This window comes from Atractosteus spatula, chromosome 10 (genome assembly GCF_055471065.1).
Source record: "Atractosteus spatula isolate fAtrSpa1 chromosome 10, fAtrSpa1.hap1, whole genome shotgun sequence".
Lineage (NCBI taxonomy): Eukaryota > Metazoa > Chordata > Actinopteri > Semionotiformes > Lepisosteidae > Atractosteus > Atractosteus spatula.
Genome location: NC_142715.1, coordinates 19,599,862 through 19,616,045, shown reverse-complemented (window position 1 = coordinate 19,616,045; position 16,184 = coordinate 19,599,862). Strand labels below are relative to the sequence as shown.

Genomic DNA, 16,184 nt, shown 5'->3' with positions numbered 1-16,184 from the left:
GAGAGCAGGGCTCACTGGCACCCTTCTTATAGAGAGGACAGCTCCGTCACTTCTTTTACGACGCTGCTTTTTTTGATTGTTTTGTGATTTTTTGCGATCTACCGGGTTGATTGCATACTTGATCTTGTGGTTTTCTGTGGTAAAACTGTGATTTCGTACTTAAAAGTAATACTCTTTTAAGTTTAACGATGGTTACTAAAAGGTCTGAATTCGAGTCGCTAGTAAGCATTCTCTCTAGCAGCGACAAGTCTGACCACGATCTCCGCCATATCTCCATCAGCAGAGAAGTTAGGAGAATAAACCTCCATTCTGTGAGAGAGCTAGCAAAGGACATGTAGAGATTTGACCCTGCAGTGTCAGAGAATAATATCGAGAGTTATATTCAGGACCTAAGAGAGTTATATGGCAGTACCTGCCAAACGCCACAGAACAGGAGAAAGTGTTTCTGGTCAGAAAAACTACCAGCAGAGCTGTACATGAGTGGATGGCTAGGCAGATGAAAGAAGTCTGTAATGACTTTGAACAGCTTTGTCATGCACTTATCGAGGAATACAGTGCGTTTATTGACCCGACTGCTGCGATAGCCACCGCCCTTAACATTAAGCAATATTACGAGAGACTTAGATGAACTTATTTTGCAGGACGAAATGATGAGGGTTGCGAGGAGAACACACATCTCAAGGGTTTATTCATCGCGAATCTCCACCCATCAGTCAGAAAGATGATCTTAATGCATACAGATGCACAGACCATGAAAATGACTGATATGAAGAGATTCGTGCAGAAAGCCTGGGAGTATGATGTCCAAAGTCGCTCTGAGCAAAAAGCTGCTAAAGCGACTGTGTTCGCCGTCAGAGCCAGCAGGGTTAACTCCCTCCTGCTCGAAGGAGCACAGGCTCCTGAGCTGGCTAAGCCCCGTTCCAAAGCGGGCACACAGGACCGCACCCAGCGCCCTAAGTGCCATGAGAACACCGGGGGAGGGAAAGGGCTAGATAAAGCTGAACAAAAGGATTCAGTAGCCGCCCGCCTGGCCAGGCTTGAACAAGCTTTATTAGGACAGGGACAACCACTCCCCAAGGCTGCCGGAAGCGTGAATGAGCTGATACTCTCCACTGGAGGAGGCGGAGACCCGCCCCCTCTCCCTCCCTCAGTCAATCTGATTGAGCGGAAGGGTTCCTGCCTGGATGAAGTCAGTCACTCCCAAGCGAGTGCTGACTCCACCCCTGAAGTCACAGAGCAGGCAGTAAAACACAGAGGAAAAGCAGGAAGCTTTTACCTCAAGGCTGCCATGGGAGATGTCTTACCCAGTGAGACACTGATTGACACTGAGGTTGAAAGGTGTTTGATGTCACACGGCAAGCTCAAACGGGTAGAAAAAGAAAAGGGTATGCGACTCAGAGTGGAACCTTTGGTGGATCGCCAGAAAGGCAAAGTGTGGAAACAGGTCAAGGCTCCTAAGCCTTCTGTACAGAAGGAAAGGGGGGCCAAGAGGCAGACTGTGCTCACACAGTGCCCACCGAACACAGAAGCCTATGTGAAGATTCCTTCTGTTCCCTCTGGACAAGAAATAAAAATATTTCCTTGTTCCCCGGATATACAAGGAAGTCGTGTCCCGGCTGAGGTCACAACAGCCTCCATGCCACAGGAGCGGTGCTCCAAGCAGCCGCCTGATCCACCAGGTAAAGCAAACCCCTTTTACATCCCTAAAGAGGAGCTGATCTCCTCCCCTGTTGATGAAAAGTAGTTTTCCCTGTGCACCTTGGCACCCAAGAGGGGTCAGGACCACCACCCCGCAGTGGTGGAAGGGATCCAGATGGCAGGAGAGCAGGTTGGTGATGTAGCCCTCACCCTTAGCCCTGAGAGATCCTCTATCAGTGAGGATCTGCTTGAGCAGCTGTCACAGGGCCACCACCAGGTGCCCCTGGTGCAACATTCACAGGTTAGACAGGAGGTCCAGCTGGACGCTGAGACTACTGCGCTGTGGACACACCTGATCCCAGATGCCGATTCCCTCTGCTGTGACCCAGGGAACCTGCAGTCAGGAAACATTATTTCTCACAACTACCGGGTAGTGAGTGAGACTGACCTGATTGTTCCTGCCTCAACGGCAGGGTTTCCAACACACCCAGTCCCCAGGAAGGGACAGGGAATGAAAGCCGAGCCGGTTTTCTTACAGCCACCAGCCCAGTCTGTCGGTCTGAGTCTGACCAACAGTGGTTCAGCCAGACTGGAGCTGGATGGTCAAGCCACCCGCCTGCCAGTGCAGGACATCGCAAAGAGGGGTGTCAGAATCCCCGCCTGCACTGACATTGGCCTGGTGGGTGATAGTAAGTTCAAAGACAGTGAACTAGCTATCCCACTGCTGGGGCAGCTCCCTGAACCCCTAGCGAGGGAAGGGGGGAGCGAGCAGGTGTCCTACACCCATGCCCAGCGAATGATTGTAAACATGCCGATAGAGGGATTCCTCAATCAGGAAGTGCGCAGGGTGGACCTGAACAGTGAGAATGGGGTAACAATCCCAGATCACTCAGGTGCTCCAGATGACCACTCAGCCGAGGGTCAGGCATGCTCCACCGCTGCACCACCCCCTGCAGGGTTCCTAGAGCACAGGCATGAACAAATCAAAAAAGCAGATGCCCTGGAAACGGAGGAGCAGCATCAGCAGCTGCGTCAGATCTCCCCAGATTTCCAGGATGGTGGTGCCCAGGATGTCACACGGCATACTGAGAAAGACACCATGTACATGCTGCGCCAGCTTAGAAAGGCGACAGTCACTCAGAAGGAGATGACTGAGATCAGCCACCGTAAAAGACTTTTGGGAGGACTGATTGCTGCCACCACTGTTGTGCATTTGCTCTTTTTGGTAGGTTTGTTTGTTACTGGCACTCTCACCCTGACTGCCCCAAGAAGGCAGGTGTCAGAGATGCCAGAGGTTAGTGACAGACTGTATCAACAGCAGCAAAAGTTGGAAAGCTTAGGTAAAACCCTACAGGCAACTTCCTATGCAACAGGGTTGAATCTTATTCCCCAACCAGTGGACATGATTGTTGGTGTTATACAGTGGGTTTATGCTTGTGTGCAACAGGCCAGAATGTTGACACAAAACCTGTTAAGGGAGTTTAGTGCCACTGTAGCCAGTCTAACCATGGCACAATTCCCAAACCACTTGATTCCACTCTTCTCAGTAGAGGAGTATGTGACATTAACCCCATCGCTCATAGCTCACCTAGAAGGCAATCCAAGATTGAATTTGGTTCCAAATCTTGAGATGGGTATGGCTACCAAAGCTATCCATTGGCTGTGTCTAACTGATCCATCAATGAAGGGTGTAAAGCTACTAATGGGCAGAGGGAGGTTAACGAACCCCATGAAGAGCAGGTGGGAAGTAAATGGCTGGTCAGCACACCACATTTAACTGTCACCATGACTTGTGACAGGCATGATACAGCTACCACAATGCAGCTACCTAACCAAACAGTTCCTGTAAGTTCCTGAGGAGGCCATAGTACAGCTTGGTGACTTAACACTGTACTGTCTAGAACCAGACAATATTAGACCAAACCTGAGGTCTTGGATGCCTTCAGAGGCCACACTATTGAATTGGATGGGAATCCAAGAAACAGTAAGCCCTGAAGGGGTACAGGTAGTTAGTTTGCTGTAATGGAACAAACCTCCAAACCACCCTAGCAGGTGCCCAACACAGGTGTCGTGGTTTATCGGGGGGCTGGGAACAGGAACTGTTGTTATTGTAACACTACTGCCAGGTAGCTGGATCATGACTGACAGTGTACTCTGAATGCTGTACTCTCACATCAAGATGTACTCTGGGTAGCATGAATGAGTCAAAGGTAGCATGTCAAAAGAAAGGAAGTTACTTCTTCCCAAATATCTACTATAGAGGTATGAGATGAACAGTGAACTTCCTGATGTGTAATTCCTAGACTGAGATGATGTCTCTTACCTTGTTTATACATACAGTACTCCAGATGTTGTTCATAATGTTTGTATCCAATGCTGGTTCCTGTATGAATTCTCGAGGAGTAATGTGGACATTTAAGGTTAATGTTCTAATGACAAGGGACATCACTTAACTCTGTTTTGTTTTGAAGGCAACAACGCCTCAGGACCTCGTGACCTTCAAAAAGGGGGGATATGTAGCGGCAATGCTTGTTAATAAGACAGAATTAAGTGTTGCTGTGCTTTCCCAAATGAGGCCCCATCTCCCTCTTCATCTCTGTGGTGCAGCCACAGAGAAGCTATTCATGCAGGCTGATTTAAGGATGTTTTCTTTCGATAAGGGACAGCTCCCAAATGGGGATGCACTTAGCTAAGCCTGGCTATCATGATCAATGGTCATCCATTGGCGCCTATCTGTCTAGGGAGTGCCAGATGGACATCTGGACTGCATTCCTAGGTGTCAGGAGTAAGTGACTCATATCTCACCTTGGTCAACCAATAAGGGACTGGTAGGGCCGAGTAACCCATGTGGAATTCTGATGCCCATGAAACTTTCAGCCAATGAACGAGCTGAAGTTCCTCCAGGTAAAAACAGGCAACACAGAGAGCCTGTAGTGGACTTTTCTGAAAAAGATAATTCTGAAGAATTCCAGGGCAGGACGGCCCAGGAGCAGAAGGCTCCCAAGGGCAGGACATTCTCACAGAGCGCCTCCTGACCATCCTGAGACTCAGCCCAGACAACCACGGAACGGCCAGTGTGTCCGAGTGCCAGAACTTTCCTTTGTTCTAAGAGTCTAGAGCAGAGGTTGCCAGAGAGTAACCAGAGGATCCACCCAAGGTTAGCATCAGCAGCAAGCCTCATGAACAGGTCAAAACTGTGGACAGCTGAATCACTATTCAGAACTTGCGCTTCATCAGGAACGAACCGGTCTTCTTCCTGACCTGCTGGGACCCACAGTCATCTTTTCTCCTGTGCACAAACTTTGCTAGTTAAAGCCAACACTAACTAACCAGTCAGTGAGCATCAGCAGAGCACCGTCGCAAGCAGCACAGCACAGCCTGGCACGGAGCCAGAGAGGCCGCAGGAGATCTGAATCCCCAGAGATTGGATGAGTATTCAACTTCAATGCATTACAGCTCGAGAATTCAATTATCCCAACCAGTTGATATCAATTTAATTCCTAAGAGTTATGTACTTGTTTTGAGTATCTAATGTAGAAGTTGTAACCAAGTTCAATTACGAAATGGTCTAATTGAATGATATACTGAACGTATGTCCTCTTGATATATGTAACTCTTGGTAACTGACTGAATATATACCCTTTGTATTCTGATAATCCTCTCGATAAGATCTGTTAGGTTTATATGCATATTTATGTATTAATAAATGTATCCTCGTGTATTAGTACCTGTGTGTGTGCATTGTTTGAGTTATATCGCATGGTTGGATTCTAAAGCCATTAAAAGAATCATTTTGTGATTTACTGCTACAATTAATAATTGTCCCAGTAAATGCCCAAACCCTACAGAACTGATGCCTTCAGAGGGCACACTACATAGTGATGACATCTTTCTGTATGATCAGGACAGGAGCTGCAGGTCTACTGTGTTGTGGCTGCAGTGCAGTTTTAGCTTATTATTACAATACTTTTTAACAGCGACAGATTCTTAAGATCACGAGGTGTTTATATTATTTCAGTATTAAGCTGTTACTACATTAGGAACTGTCCCATAGGATTCAGTGTTCCATTAGTTTGGCACGAAACTGCTTAGTCCATTGCAGGAATTGTACTTAGTCCTGTCCTGTAGTGTCCTCTAGAGGGCAGCAGCTGTTTCCTTGGGCTCATTGCAATTGGGAACATTGTGATTACTGAGCAGGAGACTAAAGTCAGCAGACGAGCGCGTTGCAAATCGGTAGTAATCTGGAGTACAGAGCTGCATGCTAATCTCTGGATCATCTCCAGTTAATGCGATGCTGTTCTTACCTTGCAATTGACACAATCTGACTACTGGCACCAACCCTGTTATTACAAAGAAACTTCTTGTGTACCTACCGTGATACATAAGTTTGGTGGAGAGGTTTGGCAGCCCATATTCAGTCAAAGATGTGTGTGCAGATCACTGTGATATATAGGCATCAACAAACTGACAAATACAATATTAAATGTTTAACTGATAAAACCCTAATGAACCAAACCTGTATAAATTAGTGGTGGAAAGGAGTCTTTTTATATAGCAAAAGGTCTCTGATCCTTTGGTAAGAATGATGGGTATATAACCCATTGTCCTCAATATTAGAAATGAATCCTTGAGCATTGCCGTTGTACCAACGATCCTCAAAAGTGCTGTCATTACCACTGTTCCATAAAAGCCTAACATTACCCTTTCTTGCATAAATTGTAGAACATGCTGTCACATTTCAGTTGCTTCTCAGTAGCAGTTTAATCTATTATCACCCTACTCCCCACATCATAACTTTCGCTCTTCTAATTCTAGTCTCCTAACTGTCCCCCAAGCCCGTCTACACTGTATGGGTGACAGGGCCTTCTGCTGTTATGCCCCCAAGCTCTGGAACTCTCTCCCCAAGGATACCCTGAAGAGCCTTTACTGAACTGGTTCTATTCTTTACCCCCCTGCTTCTACTTTTCTTAGTACCTTCATCCATGGTCTCCTCAGTCTATTGGAATTGTTTTATCCTGTGTATTCTTATTGTAATTCTGTCAAGTGCTTTGCGAAGCCACCTTCAGAACCATTATATAAAATAGTTTATTCTAAATCCTTGAAGCTTTAATACAGCACTGCAGTAGGGCTAAAAATTGACAGCCTTAGTGGGCCATCATGATTTGTGCAAATTATAGGTAGTCACAAAGGAAGACTAGGATTCACTTGAAATTCATGACATGGGACACTGAAACAGTGGAGAGGCTTTGTGTAGTAAGCGTTCAGTCTCAATCTACACAGTCTGTGCTGCTGGTAGAGGTAGTTGTGAACACCTTTCTTCGGGATCAAGTGCTGGGATCTCTAGTCTCAATCCTAATACTTCTCATGACTGTCCACTACCACTGCTGTGAAACCAACACCCATAAGACAAGACCTCCGAGATTCTAACTGTACCATTATTCACTGATGTTTGTGCACCAGTATCGTTCCTCTGCTAAGGAAGGGAAGGCCTACTTTACACCAAGCCCCTGTTGACAATTCCTTCCTTGTGTTTCTTTTAGTCAGGTTGTGCAGCCTAGAATAGGACACCAGATCTCACTCTTACTGGGCACTACAGTAGCAATTCACACTCCATAACCACTACCCCTCTCGGAAACGGGAGGATTTCCAGTATATTGAACACCTCTGTCTCTCCCACAGTAAAAAAAGTCACACTGCCCTGCCCAAGGAATAGTGCAGCCATCTTCCCCCAGTACAATGCTTTATTACTCCAGCCATTTTCAGTCCTCATTGGCAGCAATACAGGAAGCATTCTTGAAAGTGGAACCCCCACAAATACAGTACTTCCATTTATCAATGGGTCTCACTCCCCTTGAATTTCTCCACCCCATTCAAACCTATAAACCATAAAGAAACAAGGGCAGGCAGAGGAGTCTTTCACAGCTTTATTGAACTGTTGCCATTACAAGGCAGGTGGAGGCAGGAGAGTCACAAGGGCCAGGCTGGAGCCTTCATTCAGGCACCTGGGGAGGAAGAAGGAGAACAATCCAGCTGAACTGCAGGACACCCACCCCTACAGGAGCTCCTCCTGCCAGACCCTACCTGTCCACTGGCCAACATCTCCAAAGTCCTCTGCTCCCTCCACATCCTCACTGGTGCTCTGAGGGTCTCCCTCCTCATCCTCAGTCCAGTCAGCTCCCACATCCAGAGGAGCTTCTACTGGTGCCACAGCCACCCGACTGCTGGTCACCAGGCTCCTGGTACCTGTGGACAAGCAGCACCCAGGAGTGAGGGATCTGCTATACCCAGAGACCCACAGTCTACTCATCTAAACAGTCCCTTTGTTCAGCATGGGATCATCACAGCGCCCCCTGCAGGCAGGAGGAGCCACTTGCTCAAGGAGCTTACAGTTGGTGATGAGCAGGACAAAGCTGTGCTTGTTCTTCAGGTCCTTGAAGAAGGTCCTTCTCCTGGCCCACGTGGGGACATAGCCAACCTTGTAGGAGTAGTGGAACCTGCAGGACAGAGGGGATGAGGGGCTTCTGGACACTTTCCCAGCAGCTTCTCAGCAGCAGCAGAGCCCTGCCTACCTGTTGTAGGAGCACTTGACCGGCACAGAGAAGGGAATGAAGCAATGCACAGGCAGACTGGAAGAGGGCGGGGCATACCGGAGAGTGTTAGAGTACACCAGGCGGCCCTGGACAACCTGCAGGGACACAGAGGAAGGGATATTCCCAGGAAAGGCAACCCCGACACTAGCCCTACAGCTCACATCGCTACACTGCCTGTAGACGAAGACCCGCTTACCGATCGCTCGGTGCCACACTCATGAAGCCCATAGATGAAGTAGAAGTAACGGCGTGTGGTTCGGCTGACGCTGCAGTTGCCCAAGGTCGCCTCCGATGGCCGACAGCTGAAGCCGAACAGGAGCCGACTGACCCTCACGTACATCCTGCTGGAGTCGCACCACACAGCCACTCCTCGGGTGCCCCTGATGGCCGGGCGAGCCGGCTGCCGCCCTCGCTGGGGAGGAAACAGGACGCTCTTGATGTAGGCGGGTAAGGGGCGGCTGCCAGCTTCGGGCTTCATCTTCTCCTTGTAGAAGTAGGGCGAGTACGCGTCTCTGGACATGGGAAGGCGGCAGAAGTTGGGAGCCAAGGATTGTGAGTCGTTCTCGCTTGCAGACAGGTCTTCGGAGGGCGCATCTGCCAGGCTCAAGTCCTCCGACTGGGCTGCGTCTTCAGGAGCCGGGAGGTCGGCCTGGAGCGCTAATTCCCGAGAATCCCAGCCAGCCGGCCCGGCGGAGATCAGTGTGGGGAGCCCGGCCCCTGCGCACAGGCACAGCACAAAGAGAAACGAGCGCATCGCCAAATTGACGTCCCGCTAAACTGCTACAGGAGTAAGACAAGTAAACCACCAAACTGTGTTGAAGCAAGAGAACATAAAGTGTGAACGCAGTGAATAGGTTTTTATACTGGCAGGACCTGCTACCACACACCTGGTCACACTACCGCTCAATCAACACAATCAATTACACACAGAGACCCGGATTGTTCTCAGCGTCTAATTAGAACCTGCTTCCAGTCTGAGGCGGGACTCCGTGAAGCCGCCTGAACGCTTTCCTGTGTGTATCTGACCTCAGCAGAGGAGTTCCATGCAATTTAGACAGAATTAAATCACCCACACGTGTAGATTTGGCTCAGATGAATTTATTGTTCAATTAGTTTCTATTTTCCGAGGACAGTGTGTTAAACTCTCTGTCAGACAGAGTACGGAACATGCGACACGTCCGTCCATACTTTCCTTTATCGAGGGGGCTGTTCCATCAACATGTACCGCAATGAAAATAATTTTACTATTTTTCATGTGTAATTGCATGTCATATTAAAATGTGTAATACAAGCATTTCTTTGCTTCCCAGTAAAGAAATACTGATCAGCTTTTGACATGATCTGATAATAATTTGTCTGATATTTCAGAGATTGCTTTTGCTTCGCAGGACTGAGAACCTATGGAAGCCCGTTTCCGCCAGGGAGTAAAAAAAAAAAACCGCGCTATGGTATCACAGAATTGTGACTGAATTCCTTCAGTCTTAGAGAATTTGAAATTCAGTTGTTGGATTCCTTCAGGTCAGGATAAAGACTGAACCGCAAAATGCATTTTGAAAGTCCAAAAGAGTAGAAATCAAAATAACACAAACTGCTCAGTCCTGTTCTGACCCCTGTAGTGTGCTCTCTGAAGGCACCAGTTCTGTAGGGTTTGGGCATTTACTGGGACAATTATTAATTGTAGTAGTAAATCATAAATTGATTCTTTTGATGGCTTTAGAATCCAACCATGCGATATAACTCAAACAACGCACACACACAGGTACTAATACACGAGGATACATTTATTAATACATAGAATATGCATATAAACCTAACAGATCTTATCGAGAGGGTTATCAGAATACAAAAGGTATATATTCAGTCAGTTACGAAGTGTTACATATATCAAGAGGACATACGTTCAGTATATCATTCATTTAGACCGTTTCATAAAGTGAACTTGGTTACAACTTCTACATTAGATACTCAAAACAAGTACATAACTCTTAGGATTTAAATTGATATCAACTGGTTGGGATAACAATTGAATTCTCGAGCAGTAATGCAGTGAAGTTGAATACTCATCCAATCTCTGGGGATTCAGATCTCCTGCGGGCACAAAGAAACAGTTGCAGGCTGTTGCTGTCCAATCCGCGCTCTCTGGCTCGGTGCCAGGCTGTGCTGTGCGGCTTGCGACGGTGTGCTGCTGATGCTCACTGACCAGCTAGTTAGTGTTGGCTTTAACTAGCAAAGTTTGCGCACAGGAGAAAAGATGACTGTGGATCCCAGCAAGTCAGGAAGAGGACCGGTTCGTTCCTGATGAAGAGCTAGTTCTGAATAGTGATTCAGCTGTCCACAGTTCTGACCTGTTCACGAGGCCTGCTGCTGGTGCTAACCTCGGGTGGATCCTCTGGTTACTCTCTGGCAACCTCTGCTTAGAACAAAGGAAAGTTCTGGCACTCGGACACACTGGCCGTTCCGTGGTTGTCCGGGCTGAGTCTCAGGATGGTCAGGAGGCGCGCTGCGAGAATGTCCTGCCCTTGGGAGCCTTCTGCTCCTGGGCCGTCCTGCCCTGGAATTCTCCTTTGAACTCCCTTTAGAAAAGTCCACAGAATTCTTCTCAGGCTCTCTGTGTTGCCTGTTTTTACCTGGAGGAACTTCAGCTCGTTGATTGGCTGAAGGTTCCATGGGCATCAGACTCCCGCGTGGGTTACTCGGCCCTACCAGTCCCTGATTGGTTGATCAAGGTGATATATGAGTCACTTACTCCTGACACTTAGGAATGCAGTCCAGATGTCCATCTGGCACTCCCTAGACAGATAGGCGCCAATGGATGACCATTGATCATGATAGCCAGGCTTAGCTAAGTGTATCCCCCTTTGGGAGCTGTCCCTTATCAAAAGAAAACATCTTTAAATCAGCCTGCATGAATAGTTTCTCTGTGGCTGCACCACAGAGATGAACAGAGAGATGAGGCCTCATTTGGGAAAGCACAGCAACACTTAATTCTGTCTTATTAACAAGCATTGCCGCTACACCCCCAATATACTGCACCGACTCTCCTCATCACCCCTGCAGTCTGTGTCCATTGGAGACAACAGGACCAGAGTGTCCGTCTCCTGTCTCCTCAGTCACCTTGACACCAGGGACCTGAGGACAGACTCCATTCTGACTACCAGTTTCTGGTTGATCTGCTGGAGGACTGATTGCTGAGCTGCTGTCATTCGGGGCATCATCTCTCCTTGTCAGTTCATAGGTCCCGTCATTCCTGATCGTCGTCCTTGATCTCCTGATCCCGACCCATACTCCCAGGATTGCCAGGATGACTCCAGCAACACCAACACCAGTGACACCAGCGATCACTCCGACAGACCTGTGACGAAGATGGTCTGATGTAGGAAACACAGAGGAGACAAAACACAGCTCGTCACACCTTCAAGAAGACATGAGGAGTCTCTTCCGATAGAGATACTGACCAGCAGACACACCTCTGATCTCTCTCCACAGGATCAAGAACAGGAGAAACTCTTTACACTCGAGAATGTCCTGCGGTTAAAAACCTCAGACTGAGAACAAGTTAAGGGTTACAAGATTTGAGGAGTTCCTCTGCACCTCAGTCTAGTCTTACCCTCCACAGTGAGAGAGACAGTGCTGACGGCCTTCTGGATGTGTGAGAGCAAAACTGTATAGATCCCCTCATCAGACGCCCTCAGGTCCTGCAGTCTCAACTCCTGATTCTCCACTGACACTCTGTCTCTGTACTGGGGGACACAGCTGGCTGTGCTGTTCTGGACAGAGCACACTGAGGTCCAGTTTCCACCTCCTGCAGGATCAAACAGCACCTCCACTGGCTCTCCAGTGAGCAGAGGGACAGACAGAGAGGCTCCAGGCTGCAGGGTGACAGTGACTCTGTGAGCTGAAAGACAATCAGGACAGAGGATGATATAAGAACACACTCTGTCAAGAATACAGAGCCCTCTAGTGACCCTACTGTAGATCTGCTCACCTCCCACAGTGACTGTCACAGTGCTGATAGTGTTTCCCTGAAGGTCCCTCACTGTGTAGCTCCCCTGATCAGCTGGAGTGAGGGAGCGCAGTGTCAGAGAGCTGTTCTGCACTGACACTCTGTGTTCATACCCGGGGTCAGGGGGCCCTGCGCTGCTCAGTAAGACTCTGGAAGACTGGGTAGATCCTGCAGGATCAAACAGCACCTCCACTGGACCAGTAGTGTGGAGAGGGAGAGACAGAGAGGCTCCAGACTGATGGGTGACATTTTCTTCATGAGCTGAAAGCAGAGAGATGAACATCAGAATGTCAGCTGGGTTTGGATTATTTTAGTTTGCAGACTTTGAAAAGAACATTGAAAACAGCCTTGGAGTCTAATAAAGATGGACAGTGTAAGAACTGGGGAGAAGATTTTCCAGATGTGAACATTATCAGACACCTCCCACAGTGGGCTCAGCTGGACGCTGTTAAAACCGAGACTCGTGAGCTGTTACCTGTGACAGTGAGATAAGTGTCCTCCAGGAACTGCAGGTGGTCTCGCTCGGCTTCCCGATAGCACTCATACAGGCCCGTGTCGGAGAACGTCACAGCAGCGATGGTCAGGGAGTAATTTCCCTGTCTGGCCATGTCTCCGGACATCTGGGCTCTGTGCTCGAACCCGGGTCCAGAATGAAGTCTTCCACCTTCGACATACAGCACAGGTCTTCCTGTAGACAACACCCATTTTACAGCAGGCTGGTCCACAGGGGCTGGATCCTTGGAGATGCAGGGCAGTGTAGCCGAGTCCAAAAATCTCACAGTGACCGGGCCAGCACAGGACTCTGGGAAACAACAGACGCGGTTTCAGAGAGGCCTGGGGATCACCAAGGGGAGACATGCTACCCCCGTCCTCCCCCCAACCTGCTGTCAGCTCCAAGAAGTTACGCACGCACACTGAAACCCCCCGCGTTTACGGTGAGTTACACTAACGGATGGTGTAATTTCAGTGTCTTCCGGTGAGGATATTATCAATTAGCCATCTCATTTGAATACCGGTATTTCTGGGCTTTTATTGTGACCAGTCAAAATAATTGTCTCCTTATTCACAGTGTAACCACAAGAGCTGCCGATGTAACCACAACTGCACTGTTAAAATAGCATTAATTGGCAGGTCCGAACTTGGTAGCTGTGAGTTGTCTTTTTTTTTTAAGAAAACTGAAATAAAGTTTCAAATAGTTCAAATAAAGAGACAAGGGAGTCTCTCATTCTCATTTTGAATAAGCAGTTCAAGAATGTTTAAAAACATCAAACCAGCCTTCGAGCCACGTATTTATAAAGAATAAAGAATAAGAAACTGCTTCGCATTAAAAAACAAACAAACTGTACTATTTTAAAAGCAAATACAATAAACATGGAAAATACACAGAGAACTGGATTAAACAGGATGTTTTGCTTTGATAACCATGTACTAAGCTGCCCTAAGTGGTTTAATAACATATCAGCAAAACACTGGACACTCACCCATCCAGCCCCCACCTGGATGATGCAATGGCAGGCATAGTCCACCAATCCTCTCCCCACAAACCAGCTCTCAGTGGGGAGGAGAGCAGAGTGGTGAAGCCAGTTCAGAGATGGGGTTTATTAGGAGGCCATGATAGGTAAAGACCAGGGGGGGAATTTGGCCAGGACGCCGGGGTTACACCCCTACTCTTTCAGAGAAATGCCCTGGGATTGTTAATGGCCACAGAGAGTCAGACCTCGGTTTTACATCTCATCCAAAGGACGGCACCTTTTTACAGTCCAGTGTCACAGTCATTATACCAGGGCATCAGGACCCACACAGACCACAGGGTGAGCACCCCCTGCTGGCCCCACTAACACCTCTTCCAGCAGCAGCCTCAGCTTTCCCAGGAGTTTCCCCTCCAGGTACTGACCAGGCTTACACTAGCTGAGTTTCAGTGGGGGGAGGGGCTGCCAGCTGGGAGCTGCAGGGTGATACACCTGCTGGCTAAATGTAAGAACTGTTCCGGCGCCTCCGGGATCGTGTCGCGACGGTGGAGGAAACTGAACTCCAGCTGGAATCTGAAGGGAACTTGAATCGAAAGCCTGGAGCGTCACCCACCCGTGGTCCAGAGCACCAGTAAAAAGGCAGCAGGGATTGTCGGGAGCGCCATCCTGCCAGGAGGATCCCGGACGAGACTCGACTCTCCCAATCTGCAGCTGAAGCGACACTGAACGGTCGCTGCAAAGACCGCGCTGGTCTGTAAGGGGGGGAGATAAGAGATGTTTCAGCAAGAAAATTGTCATTGCCCCCTCCTGCCATAAGTGAATATAAACTGGGTAGAGAATACAAATGGAAAGACAGATTAACAGCTTGGATTCCCCCCCCAAGGCAAAAACAAAAATTGTGACTGGGCAGAAGGTAACATCTCAGATAAACAATGAAACACTACAACGCTGGTTCCACCCGCTCAGAAGACAAAAACAAATCAGTTGAGTCTGTGTCTTTTGCAGGAGGCTATGCCACAGAGTCCTGGGTCTCCTGAAAAAAAGGAAAGCGACCTGAAACTGCTCGGGAGCAACTTGCAACGGCACAAACCGGCACACACGCAGAGCCGTCGAGCGCGGTGGGTTTCACTGTGTGTAGGACGGGGGCGACTTCACGGATTTCAACCTGTTCTCAGCAGCAACCAAGTGTTTTCGGGGATCCGGGGCCTGGTGGCCCACAAACACACGCCTGGTGGTTTTGGGGTCCAGTCGAGCGCTCGGCTACATGGACGTCGTAAGGAGAGGGAACGGGTAAAGGTTTATTCCGCGCTGAAAAAAAAAAGAAAAGAGACAACATTTCGGCCTCGACTGCTGGAAGGGGAAATGAAATCTCACACGTGTATCTAGAAACTATCGCAAATATCGCCGCGAAGCGACTTCTTAGGGTCCCTTAGGGAGTGAAAACCAGGTCTGTGGAGGTCACCAGGTCCAGCGCTGGGGATCCCCGGTTTGACCAAGCGGGTGGGGGAAAGGAGCCTTTCCCCGCCATCTTTCACATTCCATACACCCCGTTGTTCTCGAATATTTTTAAAAAGGTCAAAGTGCTGTTAGGATGGAATATTTATTAACTCCGAGTTTATACCGACGCCAGACTTTCGCATTTAGATGCTGAATTTTAATACCTCTCAGAAATGCGAGATGACGCGTGTGTATACGCTCGGGCACAATTCTGTGAGTTTGGTCCAACTGAAACCTTTCGGGGATTTTTAACTCATTAAAAAGCCCATACAAATCTAGAATATTTCGAAGTGTACGAGGGAGTGTACGAGTGTAGCCTGCTTGGTCTCGGGAGGGTGTTAGAAGATGCTTTCAGCTGGCAAGAAAGCTCTATTTCCGCTTGGTGGTTTATGAACTGAAAGTCAGCAGTTTAGTGTGCTTAAAAAGATTTAAAACGGAGTTATGTCGACAGAAAAAGACTATCGGAGGTGAAGGGCTCCGTTAGGCTTGATAGAGTTCACGAGCCCTCTTCATCAACCTATTTTAACACCCTCCTGTCAGAACAAGGAAGAACAAAACCCTTTTATTTGTGCCGAGGTACAGTAGCGCATCCGCAGATCCACAAAACACGAAAACTCCGGCATGTCTACTCCACTTGAAGCACTTTCCCTTTACAAAACCCGACGCGTTTTAAACTTTTAAGCAAAGAGAGACGCGTATTTAAACGGAAAAGGACTAGTCCAAAAAGATTCTAAGCGAATGACGAGACGGCTAAAAAAAACAACCACGCACTTTCTAGTCGCCAAATACGTGTGTGCATTTTCTATCTAAAACTAGCAGGGGGACTGAGCATTTGGTTCACAGAAATCGAAAAATGGAGAGCTGCTCGCCTCCTTTCTAAATCCACTCCCGTCTGTCTGGAATGATGCAGCCTGCAGCAGTTAAAATCGAGCTCTTCCCACCTGAGGATCAGTCGCACCTCCGCGCTGAGGAAGGTGCCGGGATCAG

At 48.3% G+C, this 16,184-nt stretch overlaps 1 protein-coding gene across 1 annotated transcript; it reads right to left on the bottom strand.

Moving 5' to 3' along the window:
- Positions 1 to 11,273: 11,273 nt before the first annotated feature.
- LOC148825672 (uncharacterized) lies at positions 11,274 to 14,365 on the bottom strand. Its single transcript, XM_088926225.1, has 5 exons — positions 14,314 to 14,365; positions 12,707 to 13,033; positions 12,214 to 12,492; positions 11,836 to 12,123; positions 11,274 to 11,596 (listed from the first exon to the last, which is right to left on the bottom strand). The coding sequence occupies exons 1-5, from the start codon at positions 14,363 to 14,365 to the stop codon at positions 11,274 to 11,276; spliced, it is 1,269 nt and encodes a 422-aa protein (XP_088782351.1).
- Positions 14,366 to 16,184: the final 1,819 nt, after the last annotated feature.

Excerpts from the sequence above, each read along its gene's own strand:
- LOC148825672 (XM_088926225.1), bottom strand. The coding sequence starts at position 14,365 with ATGGCGCTCCCGACAATCCCTGCTGCCTTTTTACTGGTGCTCTGGACC. Across the intron at positions 13,034-14,313 it reads ACTGGTGCTCTGGACCACGG|AGTCCTGTGCTGGCCCGGTC; the intron begins GTGGGTGACGCT and ends GTTGTTTCCCAG. Across the intron at positions 12,493-12,706 it reads CACTTATCTCACTGTCACAG|CTCATGAAGAAAATGTCACC; the intron begins GTAACAGCTCAC and ends CTCTGCTTTCAG.